Genomic DNA, 19,899 nt, shown 5'->3' on the forward strand with positions numbered 1-19,899 from the left:
GGTCACCGCCTCACCGGAGGAAAGAAGGAGGAGGGGAATGTCTTATTTCTGCAGGTATATGAGGTTGACTTTAATATTGTTTAAGGTAGTAACAGGGTGCTGTCAAAATCAGAAGGATGATAGTGGTCAACCCATGGTTTCCAAAGGCGTTCAAATTTATGGACCTTATCAAGGAGAATTGCTTCTACAGCTAGGTAGAATTTTTAAGCAACTAAAAAAAGTAAGCAGCAATTTTTAATTTTCAGGTTATGCTATGTGAATGAGAACATAATATAAAGAAGGTATTATCCTAATTTGGCTGCAAGAGTGGTAATACATTTTAAATAGACATACTCCAGTATATCACAATGCCAACATGACAAACTAAGAAAATGAACTGCATTTACCAGTGACAGCCTGCGGATCGCTGAGCCAGCTCTCTCTGGATTCCTGTGACTCTCTGATGCTTTGCTTCTGGACAAACTTCTGTACCAAGTAATCAAATAATCTTAATTAACCATTTATTCAATCTTAAAAAATATAATAACTGGCCAGTACTGTGCTTCAACTTATGATATTTAAAAAATTCCACGAAAAATTCCATGCTTGCATTCTTAGCTAGGCTGATGTTGTTAGCTGTATTTAAAGGATAAGTCCACCCTAAACCTAAAATCCCTGTGGCTATAGATCTCCATGTTCTAACACTAACCTATATAGCCCTGTAAAAAATAAATCAATTACCTTTTTTGAATCCGATACGACCCAATCCCGTGCTGAGCTGTCAGCCATGGCTTTGCTGTGGAGGTGGACGTAGAGGAGACTGCCGACAACGAAAGCCCCATAGTAAGTCAATGGGTGATGTCACTTCCCATTCATTTCACAGCCGTTGTTGGCAGTGTCTTTTGCAGAGCTTCCGCTGCTGGAGATTGGGTCGGATCGGCTTAAAAAAAACTAAGTACACCGATTTCTTCTTTACAGGGCTAGATATGTTAGTATTAAAACATGGAGATCTATAGATGCAGAGATTTTGGTTTTAGGGTGGACTTATCTATTGTATCCTATAATTAAGTGAAATATAAGAAGAGTCAGTTTTCATGATAGGCTCTGCAAGCCAGATGTATAGGTGATGTTTGTTTAAAGGCCCCTAACAGGAAGGATGTTAGGGCTAGGAATAGTTAATTAGCATGCAAGTTACATGATTTACGCAAAGTTTATTTATTGCCAAGACAAAACTAACTTTACTATTCTTGTTATATAATCCATAATAAATAGTCCAGATTATATAAATCGGAGTTCTGTAGATTGCTTTTTAATTATGCTTGTTTTAGGATACATAGGAAAGCCCTGTGCCTTTAAAAATGCCTAATGTATATCTAAAGCCAAAATGTAACTTTTGATAGAATAGGGAATGGTTAAAACCTGTCAGTTTATTTTTTGCCATCTGGTTCCTGTTGGGTAGATTTCCCTTTACTAGCCTGCATTCACAACAGGATTTGAAAGGAAATCTTTCCAAAGTCAGGGGAATACCCTCTTCATAGACATGATCGGATCACGTGTCCTCATTGGAAGACTTCATCTTTAGAGAGTGAATCTCCCCACTGGGAACACAGACAGCACTAAACATTTGGCATGGGTTATAAGCCCCTACCACAGCATATTCCTATTGTATACAGAAATAGGTAGCATTTGCTGAATGTATATCTGCCAGTCTTGTATCGTTTTCCCATAATTGTAATAGATTGTATGTACAGCATTTCTGATTAGTAAAAGCACATTAATACACTACAGAGTTTTCTAAGCTTCCTTGCTTATACCCCAAAGAATACAAAAGGTAAAAAAGGCCGTGCTTTGGTCACAAGCATAAATGTATGCAGAAGCCTAGTTGCCTTCAGCTAAATGGAATTGAATAAATAAGGCTGCCAGCACAAATGATATGATAAATCACTAAAACACATAAATAAATAGATAAAGTGCAGCGCCAAAACATTGAGCAGATCTAGAGCAAAGATAGTTGCCTGTAGATCTAGAAACAATATGTCTTAACAGATATAAACAAAATGAGACATAAGCCATTAAACATTCAGAAAAGCCATAAGGCCTTTGATAACATCACCAATGACGAAACGCGTCAGTCACGCCCACGTCGACGCAAGCACGCACACGCTGTGGCCATTTTGTTTGTTTACATGCCGATATTCATCTACAGACATGTGAATAGTTTGTGCTGTTTTATCAATAAACATCCCTTACATACTATACCATTTGGAGTCTTTTCTTCCTCTGAGGTCTACCTGAGGCTTACCCTGACCAGTGGGGGCTCTCCTTGATTATCTATATGTGTATAGGACAAGATTGAGGAACGCTGTTTTTACCTATATGGATTGCGGATGATGGCTGTTTAATAACACACAGGCTTATCTGACCACTCATTTATTTGGGGCATCCACATCTTCCGGTAAGGGCACATCCATTTTTGGCACAGTGGTGGAATTAGGTCTCATCCTTGGTAGCTGGGATCTTTCCTTTATCTTCAACCTACCTTTTGTGGCACTAAGGGACTTATCAACAACATTACCCTTATTGGTCTCACATTCCTTTGGATGGACTGTCCATACACATATGGCTCTTCTGAATGTTTAATGGCTTAAGTCTCATTTTGTTTATATCTGTTAAGACATATTGTTTCTAGATCTACAGGCAACTATCTTTGCTCTAGATCTGCTCAATGTTTTGGTGCTGCACTTTATCCATTTATTTATACCACAACGAGCCTTAATAAAAGCAAAGCAAAATACTAACAAGATTTTGGGTTTGATACAGTTTTTATAATTATCTTAAAATCTAGACACATGACCTGGAAGCCCCACCTGTACATGTTTCTTTACAAAGACTTCTTCAGGGGCACTGAAGAAGTCTTTGCGACAAAACAAGCAGAGCATAACCACAGAGAATACGTCAATATATGGTCTCATTTGGTGGAAGGGCTGCCAAACCTTTCTGGCCATCTTGCTGAGGGTCCATCGAGGTCCCAGCTGTGCTCAGCTGGGGGGGCCTATACTGCCACAAGCCCTTCTGGAACCAAAGAAGGATTCCACCAAGGATATGCCCTGGAAACTTCACAGATGAGTCTGCAGGAGACAGTCAAGTCTTTGGGACACTGTGAGCACAGGACTAAGGGAGAACGCTCTCAGTGACAGTTGCTTTTGTTAACCCCTGCTGCACAGATTATAAGGCTTGCCTGGCCTTGGTCATTGCTAAAGATGCCCCAGTGCAGTCCACTCTATGTCCAACTACTCAAAGGACTGGGATAAGAAGCGGCTTTAAAGGGAAGAGTGTCCTCATATTCCTGAGTAGAGTTTTGGAGAATGCCAGAGTTTCCTAAATACCATTTAAGTTAATCTGCAATAAACTTTTGAAAAGGCAACCCTTAGACCAGTGTTTCTCAACCGGGTTTCGTGGCGATCTACCCATCAGTCACAGGCAGCTGACAAGTAGATCGCATCCCCTCTCAAGCACATCTACACAAGCATCGAGGCACAGATCTGGGAAAGGGTACAGCTGTGCAGTGCTGCTCCCTGCCAGCACCTCCTCCCTCTCCTGTCCATCCTGGGTGCCTTGTATGTGACATCACCCAGGATGGACAGGAAGGGAGAACTGGAGGAGGGGCTGGTGGAGAACAGCACAGCAGAAGAGGACTCATCACAGCCACTTCCCAGCTCAGCTCTGCAAATGAAATAACCGCTGCCCTGCCATTTTCCCTGAGCTCATGTGAGGTAGCCTGATCCCATGTGCTCTAATCACATGTGCCCTGATCCCATGTAGGGTGCTCTACATGTGCCCTGATACTATGTAATGTCCCCTGCTCCCATGTAATGTACCTTGCCTTTATGTAATGTGCCCTGCTATGTGCCACATAATGTGCCTTGCTCCTATGTAATGTGCCCCGCTGTGCCCCATTTAGTGTTTCCTCCTGACCCACTGTGCTTTGCCCTGCTGCACCCCTGTACACTACTTATCTGAAGATTGACCAAGAATTGAGAATCCATGCAGAAAAAAGCAAGCACAAGTTTTACAATAAATAAGTAAATTTTAATATTGATCCTATTATTTCCTGCTATTTAAAAAAATAATTGTTGTAATATCATCAACAGCTCACTGATCACACCAATGTTTCTGTGAGCTGTAGATCTGAACATTACTTCAGGGGTTCCCTCAGATCTCAAACTTTTTGCCAAGGATTCCTCCAAGGTATAAAGGTTGAGAAACACTGCCCTAAGCTGTTTTGTGAGCCAAGCCCAACCCCTGAAAAACAACCCCACACCATAATCCCTCCTCCACAGTGGCGTACCAACGGGGGTGGGTAGGGGGAGGGGGAAGCACCGCCCCTGAGTGCCACACATTTGGGGGGTGTCAGCCCGGCGCCGCTCATAGGTGCCCACCGGCCCCGATGGGCCTCATGTGTATGTGGTCAAAGCAGCTGCAGTAGCTGGGCTGCTCCTTCAGCCCATGATGCTCATCTGGCCTCTCCCCGGCCGGGTTGGTGCCAGGTGGCGGAAACTACCCAGCTGCCTCATGACCGTGAAGGGGAAGGTACTGCAAGGAATCCCATCGCTTGACGCTGCCGCTGGAGCTTAAAGAAAGTAAGTGCCCGAGCAGCCTCCCTGTGTGCCTGGAGAGGAGGGACAGTGGAGGCAGCTGCATATAGAGGAACTGATCTTTCCATATTCCGCTGCTGAATGCCTGCAGGAGGGTGAGGAGGAGAATCAGGCATTCAGCAGCTGCAGGAGGAATATGAAAAGATCAACTCCCCTATATGCAGCTGCCCCTCTCGTTCCTCTTTTCCAAATTCTTTTGCTGGCCCCCCAGTGCTCTCCAGCCGCCCCCCCCCCCCAGAGTTCTTCAGCTCCCCCCACCCCTAATGCTCTCCAGCTTCCCCAGTGCTCCCTGGCTCCCCCTCTCAGTGCTCTCCAGTTCCCCCAAGTGATCTTTGGATCCCCCAGTGCTCCCCCCACCGTGCTCCCCACCCCTGTGCTCGCCGACCCCAATGCTTCCTAGCTCCCCTGCAATACTCTCCAGACCCCCCTCCATGCTCTTCAGCTCCCCCAGTGCTCTCTGTTCCCCCTGTGCTCTCCGGCCCCTCTGATGCTCTTCTATCATGTTTGCTGTCTCTGACCATCTCTTGTATCATGTATTCAGTCTCTGACCATCTCTTGTATCATGTCCACAGTCTCTGACCATCTCTTGTATCATATCCACAGTCTCTGACCATCTCTTGTATCATGTCTGCAGTCTCTGACCACCTCTTGTATCATGTCTGCAGTCTCTGACCATCACCTGTATCGTGTTTGCAATCTCTGACTACCTCCTGTTGTATCATGTCCTCAGTCTCTGACCATTTCCTTTATTATGTTTGCATGCAATCTCTTACACAAACTTAAGCACATTGCTAACTTAGGCACATTGCTAATAGTATTAGCTATCTGTTTATGCCGAAGGTAGAACTGTGCAGGGGAGGCGATTAGAGAAAGGGGGGGGCAGATTGCAATTGGCACTGTGATGGGGGGCTGTGAAATTTGTGCAATAAATGTTCTTGAAAACATAAAAAAATTTTGTGGGTGTTTTTACATTTTAAAGTTGGGGTAAGAGGGTGCCAAATATAGGATCCGTCCCGGGTGCCAAATGCTCTAGATATGCCCCTGCCCTTCCAGTGCACAAAGAAAGTTCCATAAAGACATGGATGAGCGAGTCTGGGGTGGAGGAACTTGACTGGCCTGTACCTCATCCCTTTGGGATGAATTAGAGCAGAGACTGCAAGCCAGGCCTTCTCTAAAACATCAGTGGCTGACCTCACAAATGCGCTTCTGGAAGAATGGTCAAACATTCCCATAGACAAACTCCTAAACCTTGTGGACAGATGTCCCATAAGAGTTGAAGTTGTTACAGCTGCAAAGGTGGGCCAACTCAATATTGAACCCTACAGACTAACACCGGGATGCCATTAAAGTTCATGTGCATGTAAAGGCAGGAGTCCCAATACTTTTGACACTATAATGTATGTATCATATTGCCATAGTTTGAAGGGCAGTTTGTATTTAGGTTTAAGAATTTATTGTGTCCTGTAGTGATAATGACTTAGTGACCTAGACTGCAAAAAATATTTTATTTACGCAGTCTAGTGTCGAAAAAGACCTTTGAAAAACATTACAAAGATACATACTGTAGTAATGAGCCAATCTTGTTTACTGTGCAGCTGCTATAATACTCCTTATCAGCCTCATGGCTATGAATTATGTTAGTGAAACTGCGATGAGAAATATGGCAATGATGATTTGAGTAAGATAAGAAGGTTATTTATGGAAACCATAAAATTGGATCCACACAGACATTTTTCACATATAATTTTAATTTCTGTTCATGCTTGTATAAAAATACAAGGAAACAGCTATATAACAGCCCTCCCTTCCAAGTAAACACAGTTAAAATTAAAAGATGCTTACCTAAGACCTTGGGTCAGCAACCGGTTGATCATGGGAAGCCGACAGTTAGATCATGTTAAGGGCTTTGCCAATGCCCCCTGCGGTGCTCTCCTGCTACTAGCAAAGTGGAGCAAGAGGCAAACCAGTGCTGGATGGAGGGCAGGAGCATGGCAGGTGCTTTGCATGTTAACCAGAAGGTGATTGGTTGCTATGCTGTCCTAGCAACCCATCACTGGCTCGTTAACATGAAAAGTTCATTAAAGCAGCTCCTGCCCTCCATCCAGCATGTCCCTGCATCTGTAGTGTCACTAGAAGGAAAATGTCCCTACATCTGTAGTGACACTAAAAGGAATTTACCCTTATTAGTCATATCACTGGAAGGACAAATACCTCGGTGTCATTGGTGTCACTGGGGAAAAAAATGGCCTTGCGTTGGTGGTATCACTGGAAGAAAAAATGTTTCTGCGTTGGAGGTGTCACTGGAAGGAAAAATGTTTCTGTGTTGGAGGTGTCACTGGAAGGAAAAATGTCCCTGCGTAAGCAAAGCCAGTCTAAGGAGGTCTGATTTGGCAGTAGTATGAAGGAGGGGAGCTGAGAGGACGGGGTGCATTTAATTAAGGGGCACTGTATGGCTCTGAGGGAGGTAGGGTGGCTATAAGAGGGAGAGGGTAGCTTTAGGGCTAACTTGCTCCCTCTACCCTCTGTGTACTTACAGTGCAGACCTCCTCAGCATAGCACCTGGCAAGGAATGAAGGCAGCTTCTTCTTCTTTCCCTCTCAGGTCATGTAATATGTCACAAGGGGAGACAGGAGAAAGGACAGTCTGCCCTTACTCTCCATAGAACATCCATACTAAGAAGGAGGTGTTTTCTCAGTGGGCATCTGCCCGTCCTTCTGTCTCTTACCCACAATATGCTGCTGTTGGCGAGAGGAGAGCAGAATTCTCTCTCAAGCTTTTGCGGCCCCTGCTCCGTACTCTATTCTCCAGCTGCCTGAATGACAGGAATGATGACAATATCCCTTCGGTCATTCAGGCAGCTGGAGAATGGGGCACTGACAAGCTTTCCCTGCCCTACTCCAATAAGAACACTGTGCCCTGGACAGGTGCCCCCTCCCTCCTATTTGTTCTGGCCCTGATGCCAAATATCATGATAATGAGCCCCTGCATTGTGCGTTCCTTTTTTTGTATTTGTTTTTACCTAGTATTTTGGGGGTGCCAAACAGTTGCTCCTTATATTTTGATGCAAGGTCTACTTAAACTTCTAAAGAAAAAGCCAAAATTAAATGTCTGTGTGGAAACAGAGAATCTAAGTAACATCTATAGTTTCAGCCATAGTACTTCACATGTTACCTTTCTCTTAAAAAGTCCACTTTGCATCTGTAGGAAGAAAGAACTACTAAAATACAAAATTCCACATACTGGCAGCAGAAAATGAGAAATAAAAATAAAAAGAATTAGATCTTTGAGAATGTAAACTATTAGACTTTAAAATGCCTTATTACGAGCACTCCCATAGAAAAGAGAAGGCTTCCTCAATGCTTTAGAGGTTGCGGACAGGAGAGTACAACCTTTCATATATGGTCCAAAAGTTAAAAGGTTTTGGATACGTGTCTATAATTTAATTTACTCTCTTACCCAAGCAAACTTTAAAAAAACAGATTGATAACATTTATTTTTGTAGCAGAAAAAATTTCTATCTCCAGATCATGGACTGTTGAAAGCCAAACTGTCCTGGATAATGGTCATTGAGCGCTTCTCAGCCATCTTGCATGATAAAATTGCCTATTTGAAAAAATATGGTACCCTTGGATCAAATACTTAGTTGGTGTCACTTGACTATCTTGTATGGCCAACTATCTGGATTGGTGAGGTCTTTTTCTATTCCCCCCGCCCCCCTTTATTTTCCTTTCCTCCCCTTTCACTTCTACTTGGTGCTTTCTTTAAATCATTCCCTGGCTACCAGGAGCGCCATCAGACTGTACGTTCAGCCGATGATAGCTTGAGGCCCCAGGAATAGTTATAAGGAGATTTGCCTGTGTATTATAAGTTGTTTTGTTTTTATGCCCTCTGCATCACACTACAGGAATGATGTTTTTTTTCTATATTTCTATCAACTATGCTTTTCTATATTAAGTTAATGTGAACTGAAATTACATGCCATAAAGTGTGTACTTTGTACCTTTTTGAAATACTTAAAAATTATTAGAAAGAAAATAGAAGGCTTGTTTCACCACACTTACAGTATGCATGTATATGAATTATCACTGTAGGATGAAAAGTTACTCGGGTCCAGGCAGTCTGAGGTTCAGCTCAAGACATCCAGATCTTTCACTAGCTGATCTTTGATTGGATGGTATATACAGCCCGATAAGAACACCAAACAAACAATCAAGAGTCCAAAATTTTGAATGAAAGAAATTGGTTCTGACCAAAAAAAAGCTGTTGGGCATTCGTTTGGCACTATCTATAGACTGTATATATGTGGTAACTCAACTCTGGGTTTTCCACCTGTATTTAAAGTGTTACTAAACCCAGGAACCTGCATTCACAATACCTGGTCTCCCACAGTACAAAGAGCGTGGAAATGCAATTTTTGTTAGTAAATATAAACTGCTTAAAACCTTTTCTCATCAGCAGTACTGTATATAGCAGTCTTGTGACTTCTATCAGTGTCTGGTTAAAGCTTGTAGGAGGAGATTTCATTCTCCTATGACTGTCTTATGAGGCTGCATTACCCCTGACCCTCTGTCTAGACAGTGCTGATTGGCAATGTGTCGATCACATACACCCTCCCAAAAAAAAACAAAAAACTCTCTAGCAATATACACCAAACTAAGCATGTGCAGAGTGCTCCCAAGGCTCTTTACTATCAGGAAATGGATTGGGGACTGTGGAAGAAAGGGGGGGGGGATCAGAGAAGACAGGATCAAACAGCCTTTTTACACAATGTGCAGGATTAACCCCTTAGGTTCCACAGTGAGCATAACAAGCATGCTGTACTGCATATACAGACTGATTTTACTGTTGTGGGTTCAGTAACACTTTAAGGGGTGTCCCTGTTTTGTGGAGTGCTGCCAAACTAAACATAGTGTGCCCAGTGATTATTCAGTTGGCCTACTAAAAATCTGTAACCAGCGCCTCATTTTCTTTTTATTGGACTGTGTCTGACAATCCTAAACTATAAGTCCTATGCCCAGCTGCTGACCAACTGCTCTTGAATACTCTGATCGCTAACAATGATCACTTCGTTAGCATGCCAATTCAACTTTCAATATCTGGCCAACAACCAATATAGTCAGAGATCTTTTATTTATTGACTTACTTTTCAAGTTCAGCATTGAGCTCCTCTTCAAATTTCCGGGCAAGTTTTGTAGCAGTCTCATCTTTCCATTTCGCCATGTTCCTCTGAATGGCTCTCAGCTCATTGTCCTTCTCCCGGAGCTGCTGCCGCAAGGATTGGGTTTCAGCTCCACCTGAATCCCGGAGCTGATCTCTCTGTAGATTGGTGATTTCCTCTATGTGCTCCTGAGACAGAGGGTTAGCACAAAACAGTAGGGGTTATGAATGAAAGAAAAAAAGAATGACTGAATGCTGTTATGTTCTTTATTTCATATACAGTACAATAGTAACATCATCATCATCCATTAAAAAAATGCCAAATAGTGTCTGCAAATACATTCCATATGCAGCTAACTTTTTCTTGCATTGGAGTACTCCTGCAAAGGATGGACTCTCCATACACTACTCAGTGTTTGCTTTCCATTGATGGATGCCAGCATAATAGAACTTCAACTATGAGCTCACAGTGCAGAGTGTATAAAGAATGTAGCTGGTTTCAGGGACTCCTCAGAATCACAGAAAATGTGTTTCTGACTACTAAGGCCATGTGCAGGCATCTTTTATGGCCTTTCTAAAAGGATTACCTTCTTTTGCATACATTGAAGATAGGAGATTTCTAGCCTAAAAAAAAACAGTTGTGAACATTCAAACAAGCTTTTCTCCTAAACCTTATATTCAAAAAATCTGTTTTACAATCATTGAGAAACCTGTATTTTGTTCCTAATTTCTGTCATGATATGGCATGTTGAGAAACAGGAGCAAAACAGCTCATATTTTTAAGTCTAACACAGGAATATGACTATTTGAGACCTAAAGAACCTGTAAAAGATGGACAGGATCAAACACATGGAACGCACGATAGCCTGGGAAAATATTAAAACTGTTTCTCACAAACTTATATGGACTGTCTGGTCGCATTTTCGGTTTTCTTCCAATTTTGAGGTCTTTGTAACTGTGCCTGTATAGATCTATAGATCTCGCCCTTCTCTGCCCCATCCTCCCTCCTTATTCCCCCCCCCCTTTTTTTTTTTTTTACTCCTTTTCCTATTCTTCTATTTCTTTCTGTTGTACTTTGTCTTCTACTTCTCTATGGACTTAACTTTTCTTACCTGTTTCTTGAACACGTGCTTTGGAACGTACTGCTCCTTCTCTTCTCTTTCTCCTTCTCTTTTATGGGCAGTAACATCGATGCATGTATGCACCATTTTCATAATGATCTCTACCGTTATATTACTAGATGGCTATGGTGCTAACTTTGTATACTGATGCTCTGTTGATCTTAACATGTCTTAATGACCTTTACTTTTTTTATTATCTTCATTGTGAGGTCTTGCATTATTTTACTTTTATCTTAATACATATTTGTATGTTTACTGGAATTTGACATGTACTTTTACGTTTACGTTCTGTATTGTTTCAATACTGAATAAAAACAGATTCAACATAAAGAACCTGTAAAGTATTTCTTCAAAAACTATACTTTATACCATGAGGATATTTAAGAGAGAAAACTACATGTTTTTTTCAAACTAAGCATTCATCCATGTATCACTGCTTTGGCTTTACAGTAAACTTATGATCAGGAAAACTACCATCCTTTTTTAACTGGGTGAAATGCCTGTTAACTAATGGAATTTTTACACTAAGTTCAAGAAGATAAATGGGGTTGTGTGCATATTACCAGGGCCGCTGATAAGGGGGTACCACCGGTCTCATAAAATTTGATAGTGGGGCAGCTTTAGCTTCTCCTGCAGCTCCCAGATGGTTCAATAGATTTATGACCTTTCCCTGGGCCCCATCAGTTTATTAGAGAGCCCAGAATGCTGAAACAGAGAAGGAACTTTTTTTTTTCAGGCGGATTAACAAAAGCCGCAATTGCCGATACTAAAGTTAAAGTCCCAGCCAGCAGCCTCAGTCCCTGGCGACTTGATATAACTACTGTGAGGAGAGGGAAGGCAGTATCTCCGGGCACAGTGCTTTTGTGAGGTAGGAGAGTGCAGTGTACCTGCGGATTTTGTGCGGGTTACCTGTGCTTTCCCATAGACTTTTATTGTATTGGTGTTTTTTTTGTGTGTTTTCTGAAACCGTAACAAAGGTGCAGTATGCAGGACTTTTGGTGCCCTTTCAGAAAACGCAACAAAAACACCTGATCTAATAGAAGTCCATTGGAAAGTGCAGGTAGCCCACACTAAATCAGCAGGTACACTGCACTGCACCCACACTGTGAGGAAACTGCAGTGGGCAGTGTGTAAGGGGTCTCAAAGTGCTTCAGCACTTCCTAAATGTTTTGCAGGACAATTTCATGGGTCAGATGGTGAATGCACCAACGAGAAACAATGCATTACTAGACCTACTGATTATGAATGATACAGACTTGTTTGCTGATGTAGAAATAAGGGGCAACTTAGGAAACAGTGACCATAGGTCAATTAGTTTCAGTATAAATCACAGAAATAGGAAACATAAGGATAAAACAAATACAATGAACTTCAAAAGTGCCAACTTCCCTAAACGGCGCTCTATGCTAGACGATATTAAATTGGATAGAATCCTAGGAACAAAGAACACAGAGGAAAAATGGGAGTGCTTTAAGAACATACTAAATAAAGGTATTGGCCAGTGCATTCCGAAGGAAATACGTTCTAGACCGAAAACAAAACCCTGGGAGGCTAAACTCCAACATAAAAATGCATATAAAAACAAAAGAAAAGGCCTTCAAGAAATACAAGGCTGAGGGGTCATTGGCAGCATTCCAGCACTACAAAGAATGCAATAAGAAATGTAAGATCACAATCAAGGCAGCTAAGATATAACACGAAAGGCACATAGTGGAAGAGAGTTAAAAAAACCTCAAGAAATTCTTTAAGTATATACAGTATCTCACAAAAGTGAGTACACCCCTCTCATTTTTGTAACTATTTTGTTATATCTTTTCATGTGATAATACTGAAGAAATGACACAATGCTACAATTGTAAAGAAGTGAGTGTACATATTGTATAACAGTGTAAATTTGCTGTCCCCTTAAAATAACTCAACACACAGCCATTAATGTCTAAGCCGCTGGTAACAAAAGTGAGTACACCCCTAAGTGAAAATGTCCAAAATGGGCCCAAAGTGTCAATATTTTGTGTGATCTCCATTATTTTTAAGCACTGTCTTAACCCTCTTGGGCATGGAGTTCTCCAGAGCTTCACAGGTTGCCACTGGAGTCCTCTTCCACTCCTCCATGGCGACATCACGGAGTTGGTGGATGTTAGAGACCTTGCGCTCCTCCACCTTCCATTTGAGCATGCCCCCACAGATGCTCAATAGGGTTTAGGTCTGAAAACATGCTTGACCAGTCCATCACCTTTACTCTCAGCTTCTTTAGCAAAGCAGTGGTCATCTTGGAGGTGTTTTTGGGGTCGTTATGATGTTGGAATACTGCCTTGCGGCCCAGTATCCAAAGGGAGGGGATCATGCTCTGCTCCAGTATGTCACAGTACATGCTGGCATTCATGGTTCCCTCAATGAACTGTAGTTCCCCAGTGCTAGCAGCACTCATGCAGCCCCAGACCATGACACTCCCACCCTAATGCTTAACTGTAGGCAAGACACACTTGTCTTTGTACTCCTCACCTGGTTGCCACCACACATGCTTGACACCATCTGAACCAAATAAGTTTATCTTGGTCTCATCAGACTACAGGATGTGGTTCCAGTAATCCATGTCCTTAGTCTGCTTGTCTTTAGCAAACTGTTTGCGGGCTTTCTTGTGCATCATCTTTAGAAGAGGCTTCCTTCTGGGATGACAGCCATGCAGACCAATTGGCATAAGGTCTGAGCACTGACAGGTTGATCCCCCACCCCTTCAATATCTGCAGCAATGCTGGCAGCACTCATATGTCTATTTCCCAAAGACAACCTCTAGATATGACACTGAACACGTGCACTCAACTTCTTTGGTCGACCATGGCGAGGCCTGTTCTGAGTGGAACCTGTTCTGTTAAACCATTGTATGGTCTTGGCCACCGTGCTGCAGCTTAGTTAAAGGGTCTTGGCAATCTTCTTATAGCCTAGGCCATCTTTATGTAGAGCAACAATTCTTTTTTTTTTTCAGATCCTCAGAGTTCTTTGCCATGAGGTGCCATGTTGAGCCTCCAGTGACCAGTTTGAGAGAGTGAGAGCGATAACACCAAATTTATCACACCTGCTCTCCATTCGCACCTGGGACCTTGTAACACTAAAGAGCCACATGACACCGGGGAGGGTAAATGGCTAATCGGGCCCAATTTGAACAGTCACTTAGGGGTGTACTCACTATTGTTGCCAGCGGTTTAGACATTAATGGCTGTGTGTTGAGTTATTTTGAGGGGACAGCAAATTTATACTGTTATACAAGTTGTACACTCACTACTTTACATTGTAGAAAAGTGTTATTTCTTCAGTATTGTCACATGAAAAGATAGAAAAAAATTTTTGCAAAAATGTGAGAGGTGTGCTCACTTTTGTGAGATACTGTAAATAGTAGGAAAGTGAGGCCAGACAATATTGGCCCCATAAAGGATGATGAAGGGAATCTGGCTATAAAGGGCGTAGAGAAGGCAGAAGTTCTGAATAAATTCTTCTCCTCAGTCTTCACAAAGGAAACGGGGGGATACAGTAACCTAGACTGTAATGTTAATAACAGGTCACAGGAAGAACCCTCATGGTTAACAGAAGACAGACTCAGAACTAGACTCAAAATCTTCACATAAATAAGTCAATGAGACCAGATGTCTTATACCCGAGGGTCCTTAAGGAACTGAGCCAGGTTATAGCCAGACCATTGTTCCTAATTTTTATGGAAAGTCTACTGACGGAAATGGTAGCAGCTGATTGGAGAAAAGCCAACGTGGCACCAATGTTTAAAAAAGGGGCAAGATATACCCCTGGTTAGCCTAACATCAATAGTCTGCAAGCTTTTGGAGGGGATGATAAGGAACTATATACAAGATTTTAGTAAAAAAAACGGTATCATTAGTAGTAATCAACATGGATTCATGAAGAATCATTCTTGTCAGACCAATCTATTATTCTTCTATGAAGAAGTGAGCTGTCATCTAGATAAAGGAAGGCCTGTAGGTGTAGTGTATCTGGACTTTGCAAATGCATTTGATACAGTTTCCCACAAACGCTTACTGTACAAACAAATGTGTTTAAGTATGGACCATAGGGTAAGTACCTGGATTAAAAACTGGCTTCAGGGGTGAGTTCAGAGGCTGGTGACAAATGGCAAGTACTTGGATTGGTCTGGTGTGGAAGGTGGGGTCCACCAAGGATCTGTCCTTGGACGAATCCTGTTTAATTTATTCATAAACGATCTAGAGAATGGGGTTAATAGCTCAATCTCAGTATTTGCAGGCGATACTAAGCTAAGCAGGGCAATAACTTCAACACAGGACATGAAAACCTTACCAGAAGACCTGAACAAAATAATGGGGTGGGAAACTACATGGCAAATGAGGTTTAATTTTGAAAAATGTAAGGTAATGCATTTGGGTGACAGAAATACGAACACAAGTTACTCGCTAGGGGGAGAACCTCTGGGGGAATCTAAGATGAAAAAGGACCTGGGTGTCCTAGTAGACGACAACCTCAGCAATGGCAAGCTGCTTCAACCAAAGCCAACCGAATACTGGCATGTATAAAAAAATTGGATTCACTCCAGAGATAAAATGATAATTCTCCTACTCTACAAGACTCTGGTCAGGGCGCATTTCGAGTATGCCGTCAAGTTCTGGGTACCGGTCCTCAGGAAGGATGTGCTGAAACTGCAGAGAGTCTAGAGAAATGTAACAAAGCTAATAAAAGAATAGGAGGACTTCAGCTATGAGGAAAGACTACAAGCATTGATCTTATTCTCTCTGGAGAGGACAAGCTTGAGAGGGGATATGATATCAATGTACAAATACTGTACTGGCAACCCTAGCGTAGGGAACAAACGTTTCAGCGAAAAGCAATTTAAAAAGACACACGGCCATTCACTATAATTAGAAGAGAACCAGTTTAACCTTAAACTGTGTAAAGGGTTCTTTACTGTATGAGAGGTAAGGATGTGGAATTCTCTTCCACAACAATGGTATCAGCAGGGAGCGTTGATAGTTTAAAAAAACGATTGGATGGGCTCCTTAACGACCACAACATACAGGGGTATACAATGTAGTATTAACAGCAAATGCACACACACACTCATCATAGGTTGAACTGAATGGACTTTTTCAACCTCACTAACTATGTAACAATGACACCATCATTTCCATTGTACTTAATGATCCAGCCCTTTAACAAACCTCCCACCCCTGATGAGAGTGACTGGGGAGGGGGTGTCCCTGTCAGGTAGGCTGTACAGGGCCGGGCCCCATGATTTCTAACAGCAGACCTGCATGTTACATATGTTCATTCTGCAATTGCCAAAGTAGTAGCTGATGTGACCTGCTTTGCTGAAGAATTATCAGCATTCAGTCCAGTTTTTATTAGAAAATCTGCTTAACCAGAACAAAACCTGGGGGGAAAAAAATCCATACTTGTGCCCCTTATATACTGTAGAATTATTGTTCTAGAGAACTCTTTAGCGGAATCTCTTTGACGTCTTGAACAGGTAACGCTTTACAGATATTTACACATTCAATAATCACCTGTATGAGTCTTTCCTTTAACAGGTCTAGTGCTTTCTCCTTCTCTAATTGCAGCTGTTCTTTTAACTGTTGCAGCTCTCGCTCCTGGTAAATGTAAAGAGATCAAGAGGTGAACAAAAAAATATTTTGCATTTATTAGTTTGCAAACAAACGTCACACTGATATAAAATATTTTTAATTTATGTGTGTATTAATGGTATGTCTTTACTTTGTACAGTACTCAGGAAGGGGGGGCCCTTACCACTTCAGCCACTTCCTCCACCTGCAGATCAGTCTGCTTAGAAGTATTTTTGAGTCCATTTAGCAATCTGCCATTTCACCCTGTGTTGGGGGGAACAGCACTGGCTGGGCTGAGTGCCCCCCAAAATGCATTGCTTGTCACCTGCCCTACTTGTTTTAACTTTTTGAATAAAAAAAGACTTTGGAAGGATTTTACGTTTGGCACTCGCTTTGACCCATCACACTTAAATTTCTCGATTCTGGGCAACATCCTGTAGTTGGGGGTACCCATCTTTGTGACTGGATGCCAAACACAAGCCAATTGGTATCAAGTTAAGTAATGATTTTGTCCACATTTTATTAACCAGTGGAAATCTGTGTCCAGCTCCCTGCCAACACTACCTCACAATGGTTCTAACCAATCACCACTCTATTCAAACCTAAAAAAAGGTTTTGTCCTTACTTTAAGGTAGTACTGGGCCATTGCTTTAGTAGCTCATGTGGAAGAATCTTTGTTTTCATGAGTTTCCTTCCAAATTGCCATCCATCATAAGGAAAAGTGAACTAATTCTACTATATTAGAGCACATTTGGGGGAATTCCATATATAGATAGGTGTGGATGTAAATATGTATTAATAGAAAAGACATTTAACATTGTTTTCTTAATAAAGAAAAAAAATTACTGAACACATATAATGAGTTTACTGTCCTGTTTCTCTCACCTTCTCTCTTTGCACATGAAGGACGGTGCGCTTTTGTGCCTCAACTTCCTGCTGTAACTCATGGATGCACTGGTTGGTTTCCTCACTTACACCATGCAACATCTGTATTGCTTGGTTGGTGGACAGGCGGGTTGGACTTCTGTAAGAGATATCACCCGTTATTGTAATTGCTTTAGTCTGTTATAGTCATTAATCTTTAAAGAGGAAGTAAACCCTCCCCAAAAAAATGAAGAAAAAAAAAACCCTGTAAGGCAAAGGCATAATGAGCTAGTATGCATCGCATACTAGCTCATTATGAAATACTTACCTTAGAACGAAACCCCCGCATTGCTGCCCGCTCAGCGTCAGGACGGCCGACATGTTTGGCCGTCCTGCTTCCTGTTTTGCGTTCTCCGGCCATCTGATTGGCCGGAGGCGCGATTACATCACTCCCGCGCATGCACGCGGGAGCCGCCGTTCAAGGCACAGGGCTCTGAAGGAATAGCACTGGTGGCCGTTCCTTCAGAGCGCATGCGCCGATGACGTTATCGGCTGCATTAAAAGTAAATATCTCCTAAATGGTGCAAGTTTAGGAGATATTTACAGTACCTATAGGTAAGCCTTATCAAAGGCTTACCTTTAGGTACACGTTCCAAGAGAGGGTTCAAAACCACTTCTAGACCAGTGATGTACCCCTACGTCGCTGGATTTCAAGTGGGTATGCTGGGATGATGCCCCCTGCCACCTTTATGCTGCTTTATTGGGCTCTCCTATCCCACCAGGAGACCCAAGTGAGTAGCCAGCACTTCTGTCGTTTGATCAAACAGCCAAACAAAGCATGCATTGGCTTTGATCAGTTCTCAGCTATGGTAACCCGGAAGTGATGATCTGACATCACTTCTAGTTTACCCGCATGTCAATGGTGCCATTTTCAAAAATCAAAAAGGATGATCAAATGTTTTTAAGGGCAGAGGGGGGATTTTAAGGTCTTATAGATGCCAGATCTCTTCATAAAGAGTACCTGTCACATGCCTATTTCTAAACATTGTAAACATCCTTGTGACAGCAATAAAAGTGATAAAAAGAAAAACAAAGCAAAGCAACAATGTAAAAATAAAAAAATAAATAAATGTTATATTTAAAAGAAAAACTAAAAGTGCTCCCCCGTGCTCAACCGCAACGGTTAACGAATGAGTCAGTCCCACACGCACACAAACAGCGAGGTATATGAGGTATCACTGCAAAAGTCAGATCATGGGCAGTAATTCTAGCACTAGACCTCCTCTGATGGGTCCTTTCACATGGTGCGCCGTCCGACGAGGTCCGTTCTGCTCAGCGGGGGATCAATCCGCAGATCCCCGCTGAGCAGGCGGATGACAGCTCCGTCTCCGCTCTGTGTGTGCAGACGGAGCTGTCAGATCCCCGCTGTCCTCTATGAGGAGATCGGATGAGAAGGGACCGCCTGTCCGTTCTCATCCAATCCCATCTGATCCGATCCGCTAGACGGATGGAAAGTAGGGTTTCCATCTGTCCGGATTTCATGGACAGGATACGATCGGAGAGCAGCGGGCGTCAGCGGACATGTCTCTGCTGACAACCACTGCCCCATGGGGATGCATGGAGCATCCGATCAGGTCCGCCTGAAAAACTGACAGGCGGATCAGATCGCCCACGTGAAAGGACCCTAAATGTAAAGTAGTAACCTGTAAAGGCTTTTACAGTATCGCCTATGGATAATAAAATTTACGCTGTTGCATGGGCATGGGCAATTTTAAAGTGTGACATGTTTGGTATCTATTTAGTCAGCGTAACATCATCTTTTATATAGTATACAAATTTGGGTTATATATTGTAGTTTTTGCATTAACGTTTAAAAAAGTGTATTTTTTAAAAAAAAATTGCGTTTGAAAACCGTTGCGCAAATACCTTTGTGACAAAATAAATTGCAAACCCCCCAATTTACTCTCTAGGGCAGGGATCCTCAAACTTCGGCCCTCCAGCTGTTGCGGAACTACACATCCCATGAGGCATTGTAAAACTCTGACATTTACAGACATGACTAGGTATGATTGGAATTGTAGTTCCTGAACTGCTGGAGGGCCTTGTTTGAAGAACCTTGCTCTAGGGTCTCTGCTTTAAAAAAATATATAATTTTTTGGGGGTTTTAATTTTCTAGCATAAAATACTGATTGTTACAAAGCAATTGTAAACAAAAAGTGCCAGGAAAAACCTGGTCTAGAAGTGGATAACATGCCACTTACCCGTGTCTGCTGTGTGATGGGCTCTGCATTTTAGACCACCCTGGAGCAGAATGGATACGTTCACATGCTGTGCTGATCTCTCTGGCCAAGGCTCTCTCTGATCGCTCAGCCTGGGCCAGTGCTTCTCTCTCTCTGAAAACGGATTCATTCTTTTCTGCTCTCAGTACATGTTGCTCATTCTCCATTTCCTGCAGTCTGTGTTTTAGACGTTCCATGTCCCGCTCCTTTTCCTAAACAACAGAGTACATCTAGATCAGCTACATTC

At 42.4% G+C, this 19,899-nt stretch overlaps 1 protein-coding gene across 1 annotated transcript in view; it reads right to left on the reverse strand.

Annotated features, from left to right (window-relative positions):
• LOC309567826 (uncharacterized protein) overlaps positions 1–19,899 on the reverse strand; it is a 121,530-nt gene that overhangs the window by 5,043 nt on the left and 96,588 nt on the right. The window contains exons 22-27 of the mRNA XM_082273311.1: positions 19,635–19,864; positions 17,395–17,533; positions 16,453–16,536; positions 9,778–9,980; positions 7,806–7,832; positions 387–465 (exon numbers count right to left, since the gene is read on the reverse strand). Coding sequence (XP_082129437.1) covers positions 387–465; positions 7,806–7,832; positions 9,778–9,980; positions 16,453–16,536; positions 17,395–17,533; positions 19,635–19,864 — 762 coding nt within the window. The remainder of the gene's footprint in view (positions 1–386; positions 466–7,805; positions 7,833–9,777; positions 9,981–16,452; positions 16,537–17,394; positions 17,534–19,634; positions 19,865–19,899) is intronic.

This window comes from Pelophylax lessonae (assembly GCF_965119305.1).
Source record: "Pelophylax lessonae genome assembly, chromosome: 1".
NCBI classification, from domain to species: Eukaryota; Metazoa; Chordata; class Amphibia; order Anura; family Ranidae; genus Pelophylax; species Pelophylax lessonae.